Source organism: Orbicella faveolata, unplaced genomic scaffold (assembly GCF_042242905.1).
Source record: "Orbicella faveolata isolate gen_17 unplaced genomic scaffold, um_ofav_v1 contig_13, whole genome shotgun sequence".
In the NCBI taxonomy this organism is placed as follows: domain Eukaryota; kingdom Metazoa; phylum Cnidaria; class Anthozoa; order Scleractinia; family Merulinidae; genus Orbicella; species Orbicella faveolata.
The window spans coordinates 29,167,501-29,179,905 of NW_028301540.1; the positions used below are offsets into that span (position 1 = coordinate 29,167,501).

The window sequence follows — 12,405 nt, forward strand, 5'->3', positions numbered from 1 at the left end:
GCTTTGTTCTTGTTTAATTTTAGCCTAAGACCAGTCGAACGCAGATGAAAGTATCGTGTAAAAACCGTAAAAATCACATAAAGTGCAGCTCTTTGCCAAGGTTCTTTTTAATTCAACGATTTAAAAGTCATCTTTCATAATCCCTCTTAAAACAATACCTCCTGGATATATAATCAAGTAAACTTCCTCAACCACCCTCCTAAATATCCTCCTAATATCCCTTAGATCCTCCATTTCATTAATCCCCCAAATAAACCTACACGGTCTAAATCTCAAAAAATCCCCTACATATACCTACACTGCTTACACCTTATTAGTCTTGTTACATATTATTAGATACCAGTCTTTTCCTTTTTCTTCGCGTTTAAATTTCAGTTGTGATCTAGTTAACGGTCACTTCTGAAGATGTATGTTGTACATACGAAACGTCAAGGAAATTAACTTTGTTTAACATGCGTTTTGGTTCCATGTTTATCACGGCGGTTTGTGTTTTGTTTCTGCTAAAGCTACGATGGCCAAGGAAAAGGAGTGTTTACTGCTTACACCTCCTCAGTCCCTCAAATTTACCTCCACAGCCTACATCATTGTGCCACATAGTGCCACATTGTGCCACATTGTGACACATTGTGCCACATTGGGCTACATTACGCCACATTACACCACAATGTGCCATATTGCGCAACATTGGGCCACAATGTGCCATATTCTGCCATATTAAGCCAAATTGTGCCACACTGAGCCAAATTGCGCCACATTATGCCATATTGTGCCACATTGTGCAACATTGAGCCACATTGCGCAACACTTTAGCCAACATTAAAATACATTAGGCCACATTTGGCCTCAATGTGCCACACTGCGCCACATTGTGCCACAATGTGCCACATTGTGCCATACTGAGCCAAATTGTGCCACACTGAACCAAATTGCGCCACACTGCGCCACATTAAGTCACATTGCACCACGTTGCGCCACATTGTGCCACATTAAGCCACATTGTGCCACATTGTGCCACATTGTGCCACATTGTGCCACAAGGGGCCATATTGTGCCACATTGCGCCACATTGCCCCACATTGCCACACGATGTCCAACAATGTGCCACATTGTGCCACTTTGTGCCACATTAAGCCACATTAAGCCACATTATGCCAAATTGTACCACATTGTGCCACATTGTGCCATATTGTGCCACATTGTGCCACACTGTGCCACATTGCGCCACATTGCCCCATATTGTGCCATGTGCCACATTGTGCAACATTGTGCCACATTACGCCACATTATGCAACATTGTGCCACATTGTGCCACATTGTGCCAAATTGCACCAAATTGCGCCACATTGCGAAACATGTGCCACATTGCGAAACAATTTGCCACATTCTAACACATTGTGCCACGTTGCGCCACATTATGCCACATTTTGCCACATTGTACCACATTGTGCCACACTGTACCACACTGTGTCACATTGCGCCACATTGTGCCACATTGTGCCAGTGTCACTGTGCCACATTGCGCCACACTGCGCCACGTTGTGCCACACTTTGCAACACTGTGCCACATTGCCCTACATTGTGTCACATTGTGCCACATTGTGCCACACTGTGCCTCATTGTGCCACACTGTGTCAGTGTGCCACATTGTGCAACATTGCGCCACATTACGCAACTTTGTGCCACACTGTGCCACATTGTGCCACATTGTGCCATGTTGTGCTACATTGTACCGTATTGTACCATGTTGTGGTATGTTGTGCTATCCTGTATCGCGTTGTGCCATGTTGTGCCACATTGTGCCACATTGTGCCATGTTCTGGTATGTTGTGCTATCTTGTGTCATGTTGTGCCGTGTTGTGCTATGCTGTGCCATGTTTTTCCATGTTGTGCTATGTTGTGCTATGTTGCGCCATGTTGTGCTATGTTGTACTATGTGTTGTTATGTTTTGCTATGTTGTACGATTTTGCGCTATGTTGTGCGATAAAAGGGTCTATTATAGATCAGCCGAGACATAATTATCTTATTTTTAGTTCATGTAAAAGAAAAAGCATTTCCAGTTAATATTTAATGACTTTTCTTAATTGCAGTGGACTGGGATTCCGTGCCGAGTAAGAATGCATACTTTTATTTCCATTGTTCTATTGGCTGCATAAATCAATCTTATACTAAGTAGGCTTTTAAAACCTATTGTGTTACAAATGTTCTTTCAAACGTGCTGGAAGTTGACTCAACTGTGAGATGTCAAACAGTCATGAAGCACCATCTAAGTGTATCTGAAATTCATTGTCTCGCGAGCTTTATTGTCAAACCTAGCGTGTGAGCAATTTATGTTGACAACTCTTCTTTCTAAATTCTATACCAAAGTAATCATTTGATGATTACAACCAAAGTAATGATAACTTTTGAGTAACGTTATAGCTTCCTCTCTGCTACTCAACATGTGTTTTGTTTTTATTCTTTCGCATCCCTGATCTTCTCGTAAGCGTAGGCGACATTCAGAACAGTGACTTCGTCAAACTTTCTTCCCACAATCATCATACCGACTGGTAATCCATCACTGAACCCCGCGTTGATTGACAGCGCTGGGTGGCCTGTGACGTTAAACGGTGAACAGTTCACCACCATTTCAAATGCCTTTTCCAAATACTCTGCAAAATCAAGAATTTACCTTGGTTCAGAGTGTGTAAATTGGTTAACGCTGCTACTACGTCCTGTGACAAAATAACTTAGATAAGTAAATGCATGTATTGTTGAAATTCTTACAAGACATTTGAATGTTCAGTTTTATTTCGATTTTGACCTTGGCGAAAATCCCTTTTCTTTTTTTTCCCTTCCCCTCGCTATCTTTCACCTAGATTCCTAGATTATGGAACTGACTGTGATAGTTCTACTAACAGGTCCAGTGAAATCCACCCGCACGAGAACACTTTTTTCCCACCCTGGGAGTTTTTATGAACCGTAGGAAATTGATAATGTTATTTTCACAATCATTTTGGTCTTCCGCTAACTGACTAAAGAAAGACCTCAGGGATTTTTGTGTTAGGGAAGCCTGTAACGGCAAACTTTCAGACATTTTTAACAGCTATCAAACAATCCACACCTTCCAAGGGAGGATTCTCTTGCGGGAAGACTGGTGCCTTCTTGGGAAGGGTAGGTAGAATCAATACGTCGTATTTTTGGAGTGCCTCGTCGTAGGCTTTACAAAGCACTCGCCCCAGGTTCTGCGCCTTTCCGTAGAATATGTTGTTGTACTCTTCCTGTAAGTACTTTGTAATCAGCCTGACGAATTTGACGCTTTTTGACAGATCGTTTGAGTGGCATTTAAGGCCTCGAGAAACGGCTTCTTGTAGAGTCGTGTCGTAGTACATCTCGGCAGAGGTCCCAAAACCTACGAAGAGAGCAAAGGAAACATTCAAACAGTTTAAACCTTCAGAAGAATCTCTTGTGAAGCTAACATCTCAATTGAACCTGTCCTTGACATTCAAGATGGCCGACAGACGGATTCAAGATAGGGGTTCCAAGATGCGGATGGAAGAGCAAATACGAAAAGATAATAGGATTGTTGACAGCCTAAAACGGTAATCCAGCCTAAAACGGGTAATCCAGTTAAATCTTCGTTAATTATGGCTTAAGCGCCAGTGTGGAGTCTATCTTGCTCAATTGTGTTCAATTCCTATGTAAGTACAAAAGTCCCGGGGGACTTCAATATAAAAAGGACGGGGCTGTTCGTCGTACCTTTTAGGGGCTTAAAAAACGGTTTTGGTACCTCTTAGGGCATTTAGCCTCAAAAGGTCTACAGCGGGAGCTGTTGCGGTTCCTTTTAGGGTATTGAGTTGGAAAATAATATGACAGGAGATAATGTGTTGTTTAAGAATTGGTATCTCTTAGGGGTGGTAAATTCTCAGAGCCACGCCCATAAAACAGGATATTGGCACCCGTTTAGGGTTTTTTTTTTCAAAATTTCCGACGAGCACCCCTGTCCTTTTTGTATGGGATTCCTTCCCGGAACAAAATTGCGTCACAGGCTAACAGGAAAACCGTTCTAATAACTCAGCAGCACATTACTGCCCGTTCGAGAACATTAGAGGATACTTCCAAAAGATATTTCAAGCAATTGCCCTAGTCTCCAAGGGTATTCCCTTTTTTGCCATCCTCAAATGTACTGTAACCATAGTAACAGTATCTTACCAGCTCCGTCCAACATCATTCGATTTCCTCCAATCTGTAAGATGGCTCCAAACACCTTCGGACCTGGCATGAGAAGTAATTAAAACTAACTAAAAAATATATGAAACAGAAAAAGAGGGCTGGTGGCTTGACACAAAGTAAATGATTTTTTATCCCACGGCGCCAAAACCCTAGGAGACAAGCACAGGTTTAGCAATTAGAAAAGCGGACAGAGCGTAAAATTAAATAAAGCGTTATGTTGTGAAGTCAACTTTATTCTTTTTCTAAGCCAACTTTATCTAAATAGGCACGGGGATTGTGTAAGACTAAGATAACGTTGGATCGGTCACGTGTTCCGTTGAGAAAGCACTAAGATCTCGAAAGTTGTTCGCAGATGAACACCAGAGGGTAAAATGAAGAGAGGCCGTCCTAATTCCACCTGGAGAAGGACTGCAGAGGCAGTAATTCAGGCCCTAAAGTGGGAACAAGGACTGACAGAGATGGAGGAGTCTTATTGGTGCCCTATCCGCCAGTTGGCGTCTAAAGGATAGATGACGATGACGATGACGATGACGATGATGATTATTATTATTTACTTAGGGTAGCCGTTTGTCAGGGGTATCTGGTGTCAACGGTTTTGGGTGCACAGTGGCGGGAGGAAACAAATTAAATATCAGACCGTTAACCTACGCCAAAATTGATTCAACCTGAATTATTCGGTCGACTATATAAACATAAGTATTATAAACCTTGCACGCAGAGCCTCCATCTTCGTTCACTTGCACGAGGTACCACGTGGATCCCATATTCTCATACAAAACACTTTGGGCGATATAAAATAAAAATTGGCTTCAGGTACTAGTCCGCCTTACAGGCAAATAAACATAATGGTTAAACCATGGCAATTACCATCATAATGCATTGGGATCGACACTTCCTCCACAACTGCACCGCATTTACTCCCCAGCTGTTCAGCGGCTTCCCTGACCATCTTGTCGACGTCCGCTTCTGAATTCTTCAAACCAAACCCTTCTTTTAAAATCCCAATCTTCATGTTTTCTATCTTTCCTGTGAGCTGGTAAACAAAAAAACGGAACCCAACAAAACTAAATATAAATAGAACGGTTGACGTTTGAATGGAAGCTAATGATCAGTCGATAACCAACAGTACTTGTTAACAAACAAAAACATACCAGTGAAGTATACTCGGGGACTTTAAGATCCGGTGGCTGTCTTGGATCCAGACCTTCATCATATCCTGCCATAGCCTGTACAGAAACATTTCTTTCGCAATTAGTATGGTTGATACCCTTTGCTTAAAAAACATAATTCTTTGGCTGTTTTTTTTTTTTTTTTTTTTTTTAATTCTCCTCCAAAAACCCCTTCAAAATCTTCAGCTATGAAGTGGTCAGTCCTCCTTTTAAAATTCGCTTGTTATGGAGGATTTGATCTGGTTCTCACATTTCCCATTACTTATATTACTTTTATTTTTTTGGTCCATTTTTTGTTTTCATGGCTTGCGGGAGAGTTTTCTCCTCGACCGGATCGCTTCAACGACATGTGATAGGAAAGGAAACTTTTCTATTATTAGGTAGCCCATAGATAACAAGATGACAACGTGTCTTATTCAACATGATGAAAAGAAAAGAAAAGAAAAACCACATCTTGAAAAGGAAAACAAGAGGTCGACCCTATGGCGTTTCCCGAAATAAAAGGATAAAACAGATATAAACTATGTACAATGAAAATATATAAAATAAAATATTAAATAACTATTTACAAAATATGAATCAGTTCACTGACAAACAATAAATTTACATTTAAGAAGCGCTTTAGCGCACTCTTAAAACGGATCAAGCTCCCAGTCTCAACAATAGACCCTGGTATAGCTTATACGGGTGGTTAGCGCGGGTTGAACTGCACTTGGTGAATTCAAAGAGATCGTCAAAGTTTCGTTTGTTCATGCCAAAAACGATCTTATAGCACTCAACTAAAGAAAGAAACAGTCACGAACCCACGAATGGAAACAATCATTTCGGGATTTCAGAATTATCCTACTGAAATGAGTACCTAACGATCCTTGCTTGCCACCATACCACTTGAAGTGGTCCTAGTCTGGCCTTTGAGTGGGGGTGGGGGCCCGGGGGGGGGGGGAGCACAGCCATATATGGGCTACATAGGTATGTGCCGCTGTGAAGGGTATGGTTTTCAAGCAGTCTACTCTAGGATAGGGTATATAAATCAGAGCGTTTGGGTGTAGAATAGGGTATAATTTATCACAAAACTGACTAGTTGGTTGAAGATTTTACCTAGACTAAGGAAACCAGGAATTGCCACTCAAAAATATTTAAAAAATCAAATCGGCAAGTTTAAATTTACGCAAGTCAGCCTCAACAGTGTTGATAGATGGGGGGATTTAGGGAGTTTACTCTAGTATAGGGTACCAAAATTCAGCTGAACTAGCTCTGGTATAGGCTAAGGGTTCCAGGGTCTCAGCAACACATCCTCACCCAAAAATTCCCAAAGTACCCCCGCGGGGGTGAGGGGCAGTCTCATGTGAAAAAACAGGGAAGTTCGTCGGAGCATTTGAATTAAACGCATAAATGAAAGAAATCTGGGCGTGGCTCGAGCTTTATTTGACCCCGAAAAGATTCTTTTCAATTACTTGTTCAAGTGCAATCCCATAAGACACTTTGACGGTGACAAATAGTGAAGTAACGTCCTCAACACCCTAAGTGAGACCAAAACCTGTTATTTACATCCCTCAACGAGACGACAAGCATTGCTGACCATTTACATAGTAGTCCCCCCCCCCCCCCCTCCCGGAGTCTGGTCGAGTTCAATTGAGGCAAGAACTAGACCTCTTAAAGTCACATCTCGGTAAAACTTTCAAGGGATAAGTAAGGGCAAAGTCTTAGGCCTCTTACCTCCAACATTAGACCTGTATCGTGAACAGTCCTGGTCATAGGTCCCGTATGATCCAGCGTGAACTCTATTGGCATGATGCCCGTATATGGCACTAACCCGTGTGTAGGTTTCAGTCCCACAATGCCACACGCAGCGGAAGGAATCCTTATAGAGCCTCCTTGGTCTCCACCCGTTGCCATATCAACTTTGCCTCCGGCCACCTTTAAACGAAACAGAAGAAAGACTTTTTAATTGGTATATCACAAACTTTTAACATCATTGGGTTCCTGTCCCTTTGGAGTCATTACTGTTACAACTTTATGACAACATGGCTTCTCCTCTGCAAAACGTAGTTTCCTCACCAAAGCTGCAGATCCTGAAGAGGACCCTCCAGCCATTCTTGTGCTTTTGTGTGGATTCAGCACAAGCCCTGTAGCAGCAGTAAAGCTTCCGCCGCTGCAGCACAAATTCTCACAGACACTCTTGCCGATTATGTTTCCACCTGCGTCCAATATCCGGGACACCACAGTGGCATCAATATCCGGGACAAACCCTTCCAAGGTGAGAGAGCCATTCATCATTGGCACTCCTGCCACACACGTGTTATCCTTAATGGCCACTGTCTTGCCCTGAAGTTTGCCATTTGATGCTCCCTTGATATCACAGCACCAGTACCTTACAAAAAAATAATAATATAGCGGGGTTCTTTTAACCAAGGGTTTTGTGTTGTCCTAAACGAAAAACCGATTTTCAAAAGTGTAGAAGGGTGGAGTGAAGCGCCCTGGGGACGAGGCCTGTTTCCAGGAAAGGTCTTATACCCTACAAACACTGTTGCCACAGGGGACAAGAAAGTGACAATGCAAAGTTGTTCTCTAATGAACAATTTCAAAAAAAAAAGGCCAAGGAATTACATATTTAAAATGCTGGCTTTAAACCTGAACAAAAAATCCAGGTGCTGCCTTGAAATTTTGTACCGCGCCCAAATTGGAAGAACTTCAAATGGAACATATCATTCTTTCCGAACGGAAATTTCTGGAGAAATTTGCGGAAGTCTTTTCTGGAAAACTGCCTGGTACACCTTTAAAATTAATGTAAATACTGATAATTTACAGCTTTTTGAAACTTTTTCAGTGGCCGATCCAGACCTTGAGCTAAGGGGGGGCCCCAGTTTTGTTTTGCTTACTCAGCCGGCTTTACTTCCTTCTGTGACTTTTTTCTTTTTTACCCAGAATAAGGGGGGGGGGGGGGGGAAGGCAGGCCCTCCGGGTCCCTCCCCAAGATCTGCCACAATTTCATAATATGTCTTAAAGTAAGAAAAAAAAAACCGTTGCTGGACTGGCGATTCTTCAATTATCTATGACCTGTTGTTATCTTTCTCATTTTCTAAATTCTTTCCCTCACCAAGCATTGTAAGGGTTATCTTCCAGTGCTGGTCTGTAGCCTGGTGTTCGTGGATATTTCACTGGCAGCTTGGGATCTGGTAACTCGTACAGTCGCTGATAGGTATCAGCCAAAGTGCTGGAAATAGCCTCTGTGTAATTAAAGAACACTCAAAGTGAATTTCTGTCAATTAAGTCAATTAAGGTAGCAGTGTCCTTCAAAACCAGAAACCATCAAGGAAACATTGTTGGAACCCTGGGTACCTTGGTTCATGTATCAATTAGTTTAAATCACAATTCAGTCATGAATAGACCATTTTCGTATTCTCGATATTGGACTGGAATTAGCATGCAATGGAGGATCATGCGGGGAATATCATTAACAAGAGATATGCTATTTGCATTTGAAAAGACTCCCCAGATTAGCCTCAACTGCAAGTTAGTACCAGTCCTATACCGATAATCCGAATATGGCCTATTCAGTTCATGTGTGATCAATTAAATTAATGATCTTTCAGTTAATTGGCCATATTCGTATTCTCAGTATTGGATTGGAACTAGCTTATAATTGAGGCTCATGCGGGGAAATATCACTAAAAAGAGACTTAAATGCTATTTGCATTTAAAAGGACTCCCTGTGCCCATCAGTCTCAATTGCAAGCTTAAGTGCAAGCTTAAGTCCTTAATACCGTAAAAAAATGGTTTATCACAGTTGCTAGGGTACTTCCATAAATTTTGTGTGTGCCTCAAAGGGTCTTTAAAAGCCCTGACCCTATTTAAGGATGAAGCAAATAAAATTTGGTACTCATTTACGGGAAAAACAAAAACCACAAAGAGCACACATAGGTCAACTTTCTTTCATTTCTGTGAAATAATCGGAAATTAACGAATAGTTTAGTTTTAACAGATCATTTGTTTTTTGTTTAGCTGCCAAGGAATTTACACTCTGCAATTAGTTGACTGATACAATTTAGGTATCTTGTCTAAGGATCACACTGAGATGGTCCCTATTTAAGCAACAACTTGAACCTCAAAAACCCTACCCTGTCCCGCCGCACATACATATATAGCCCATATATGGGAGTACAGGTCCCGTCCCTGTGTGGTATGGGAAGGGAGGGAGGATACACTGAGTTCAGAATAATATACTAATTGAGCTGACAAACTGTATATGTCAAGAAGCTTTAAGTGCCATCCTCTCTCTCTCTTTCCATGGTTAGAGGCTCTATATGAATAAACGGATGATATTTGAGCTCATTCCCCCCACCACCAAGCAAATTTCAAAGTATTTCAATTCAATTTTAAATTCAATTTATTGTTTGCCCCATTGCTTTTACATTTCTTGTTAGTTATGTGGTATTTAGATTTTTATTGGCAGGAGATCCCAGCAAGTTTTAACAAACTTTTCTTGGGAATCATCTTTTACAATTTTATAATTTCTAATATATATCTACGTAATGGAGAGCTGATAATGTTAACATGGCCATAAAAATAAAAATACTTATTGTAAGTTGTTTTATGGAACTAAAATTAAGAAAGTCGAGCAAGACCGATTATTCAAACCACTTAATAAGCCTTTTTAAAAGAAACCACATTTTACTTGTGTAGCCAAGGGAAAGTTTCTGTCATCAAGGAATTATACTGTCTCCTAGTGATAGTAATATATTCTTTAAGTATTATCCACCAACCTTAGACTCAAGTGTTTGTTTAATTTGTCTTATTAGGCTTTATTAAAAATCTGTCAAACATGTCTCAAAAACCCACCTTGATAAGCCATCAGCTCACTCCCTTCAATGTCCAGTCCCAGGCCTTTAGCAATTTCAGATAGTTGTGAAAGGCTTGGTACACGGACTGCAGGCTCTTTGTAAAGCTTTTCTAAAAAGGGATCACCGAAATGGAAATATAAAAAACATCATTGACTACCATTAGTTTTAAATGAACCAACCAAGGATTTTGATGTGTCGAAGAAAGTGGACGATTGTAAGCCATAAGGGAAAATAGTTTTATTCTTTTATTTTTGTTTCTTGTTGCAATTTATGTCTTTCCTTTTCTTTTTCTTTCTTTCTTTTCTTTTTTTTTTTTCTTTTTTTTTTTTGGCCTTTCGCTCACGCGTCACACTCTGACCGTGACTGTTCTACGCCAGTGACTAGAGATGGCGTTACTCACATGTTACTCTTTCGCGATTCAATTTAATTGATAATAATAATTTCCGTTTTTCTCCACCATAAAAAGATCAGCCTTTTCATGTGGGAATTTAGCTGTACCTTCCAGTCTAAAACTTGCAGTCATGCGATTTTGTTTCTTAAGTTGGCAATTGTACATCAGAAGGCTAATAACTGATTTCGTCACGCGATAGTCCTTCAAGTACTCGAATGAACATGTTGTTACTTCTTCCCAGGAGATCTCAGGGGTGATTCAGACGGTGTTTTATAGCGTTGCATGTCGAAATTTCGTAGGCCATCCAAGCACATGTTAATAAGAGAACGTACTGTACGAGTTTGATGACGATCATTTTACCGAATTGAGAGAATTTGCACTGAGGCAACTAACAATTAAAGGACCATGCATAAATTTATTACACTAAAACACGTCAATTCATAGCCTTTTTACCTTTGATGCGAATCAGTTACAAAGTTTTCATTCATAGGATAAACGTGAGGGTAAAACATGGAAAAATTGGTTTCAAGACGTTATGAAAAGTGTGGAAAGCTAAGGTGGAGCAATACGAACGCTTGTAATAAGATAGACAAAAGCGTCTGAGCGCGAGACTGTTGAGAGGTTTTATCAGACAATACTGTTTGAATTGAGAGTTTTTCTGGCAATGAGAACTCATGATCACTTACCTTGCTCTTTGCTTTCCGCCATTTCGATCAAGAAAAGGCTTTTGAATCTAAAACAAATGGCAAAATGGACGATCTATTTGAATACTCCGTGTGTCACAGCACGTCGATCACGAGTGTCACCTGCCACAGGGAACCTAACAAATGGTCACGCGATGGTTAAAAAAATCTGCCACAAGAATATCAAAAGATCAGACTACTGAAGTTATCCTTTATTGTTTTGATCCATCTGCGTGTAAAATCCTTTACCAAAAGGTTAAAAGGTCCACACCGGGAGATTTTGCGGTACATTTTAGGATATTGAGCCGAAAAAACTATATATGACAGAAGATGTGTTGTTTAGAATTAATACCTCTCAGGGGGTTCATTTTAAAATTTCTGACGAGCTTCCCCGTCCATTTTATATGGAAGTCTCTTCCCCGGGCTTCTAGCTCACGTGGAGCGCTGTATTTATATAAACTACAGATAGCGGGGACGCTAGTTTACCGTTCCCTGGGGCTAAAACCTTCTTTACCTTTTTAGTCTACAACAGGTGTGCTGTCGTGAACTGTAAAAACGTCGTGAATTGCGAATACCTGTCGTGAATTGCTAGACAGTTGTCGTGTTTTGTAAAAACGTATTCATCGTAAATTGAAATAAAACGTTGTCGCAATTTGTTATGATCTGAGCTGCCGTAAATTGTAATAACATATTGTCGTGTTTTGCTAATAAGTCTTTAAAATGCGAACGAACAGTTATCTAAAAGTTCTCTTTTACTCTGTTTAACAAATAACGATAAAAATCTCTTGATGCTTATAATAATACTACTACTAATAATAATATTGGCCGTTTTGATACTAAAGACGGATTATCCGTCTGGACGAACTTGGGCAAACATTTGTAGTTCGTCTGGTTATGCTTCTCTAGTATAAAGACGGTCACAAGACGTATTATGCGTCTAGACGAACTATCTCTCCCAGTTCGTCGTTCAAGACGAATTTCGAAGTATGGTTAGTCTAGACGCATAATACGTCTTGTGCCCGTCTTTATACTGGAGACGCATAACCAGACGAACTACAAATGTTGACCCAAGTTCGTCCAGACGGATAATGCGTCTTTAGTATAAAAACGG

General features: G+C 40.6%; 1 protein-coding gene across 1 annotated transcript; it reads right to left on the reverse strand.

Annotated features, from left to right (window-relative positions):
- Nucleotides 1–2,051: 2,051 nt before the first annotated feature.
- On the reverse strand, nucleotides 2,052–11,425 carry LOC110065555 (uncharacterized). The gene is made up of 10 exons (XM_089285982.1): nucleotides 11,298–11,425; nucleotides 10,219–10,329; nucleotides 8,477–8,606; nucleotides 7,438–7,750; nucleotides 7,096–7,296; nucleotides 5,362–5,436; nucleotides 5,078–5,243; nucleotides 4,190–4,252; nucleotides 3,102–3,389; nucleotides 2,052–2,649 (listed from the first exon to the last, which is right to left on the reverse strand). Exons 1-10 carry the CDS (start codon nucleotides 11,317–11,319, stop codon nucleotides 2,453–2,455), a joined length of 1,566 nt encoding a protein of 521 aa, XP_089142108.1. The 5' UTR covers nucleotides 11,320–11,425; the 3' UTR covers nucleotides 2,052–2,452.
- Between the last annotated feature and the right edge of the window lie 980 nt (nucleotides 11,426–12,405).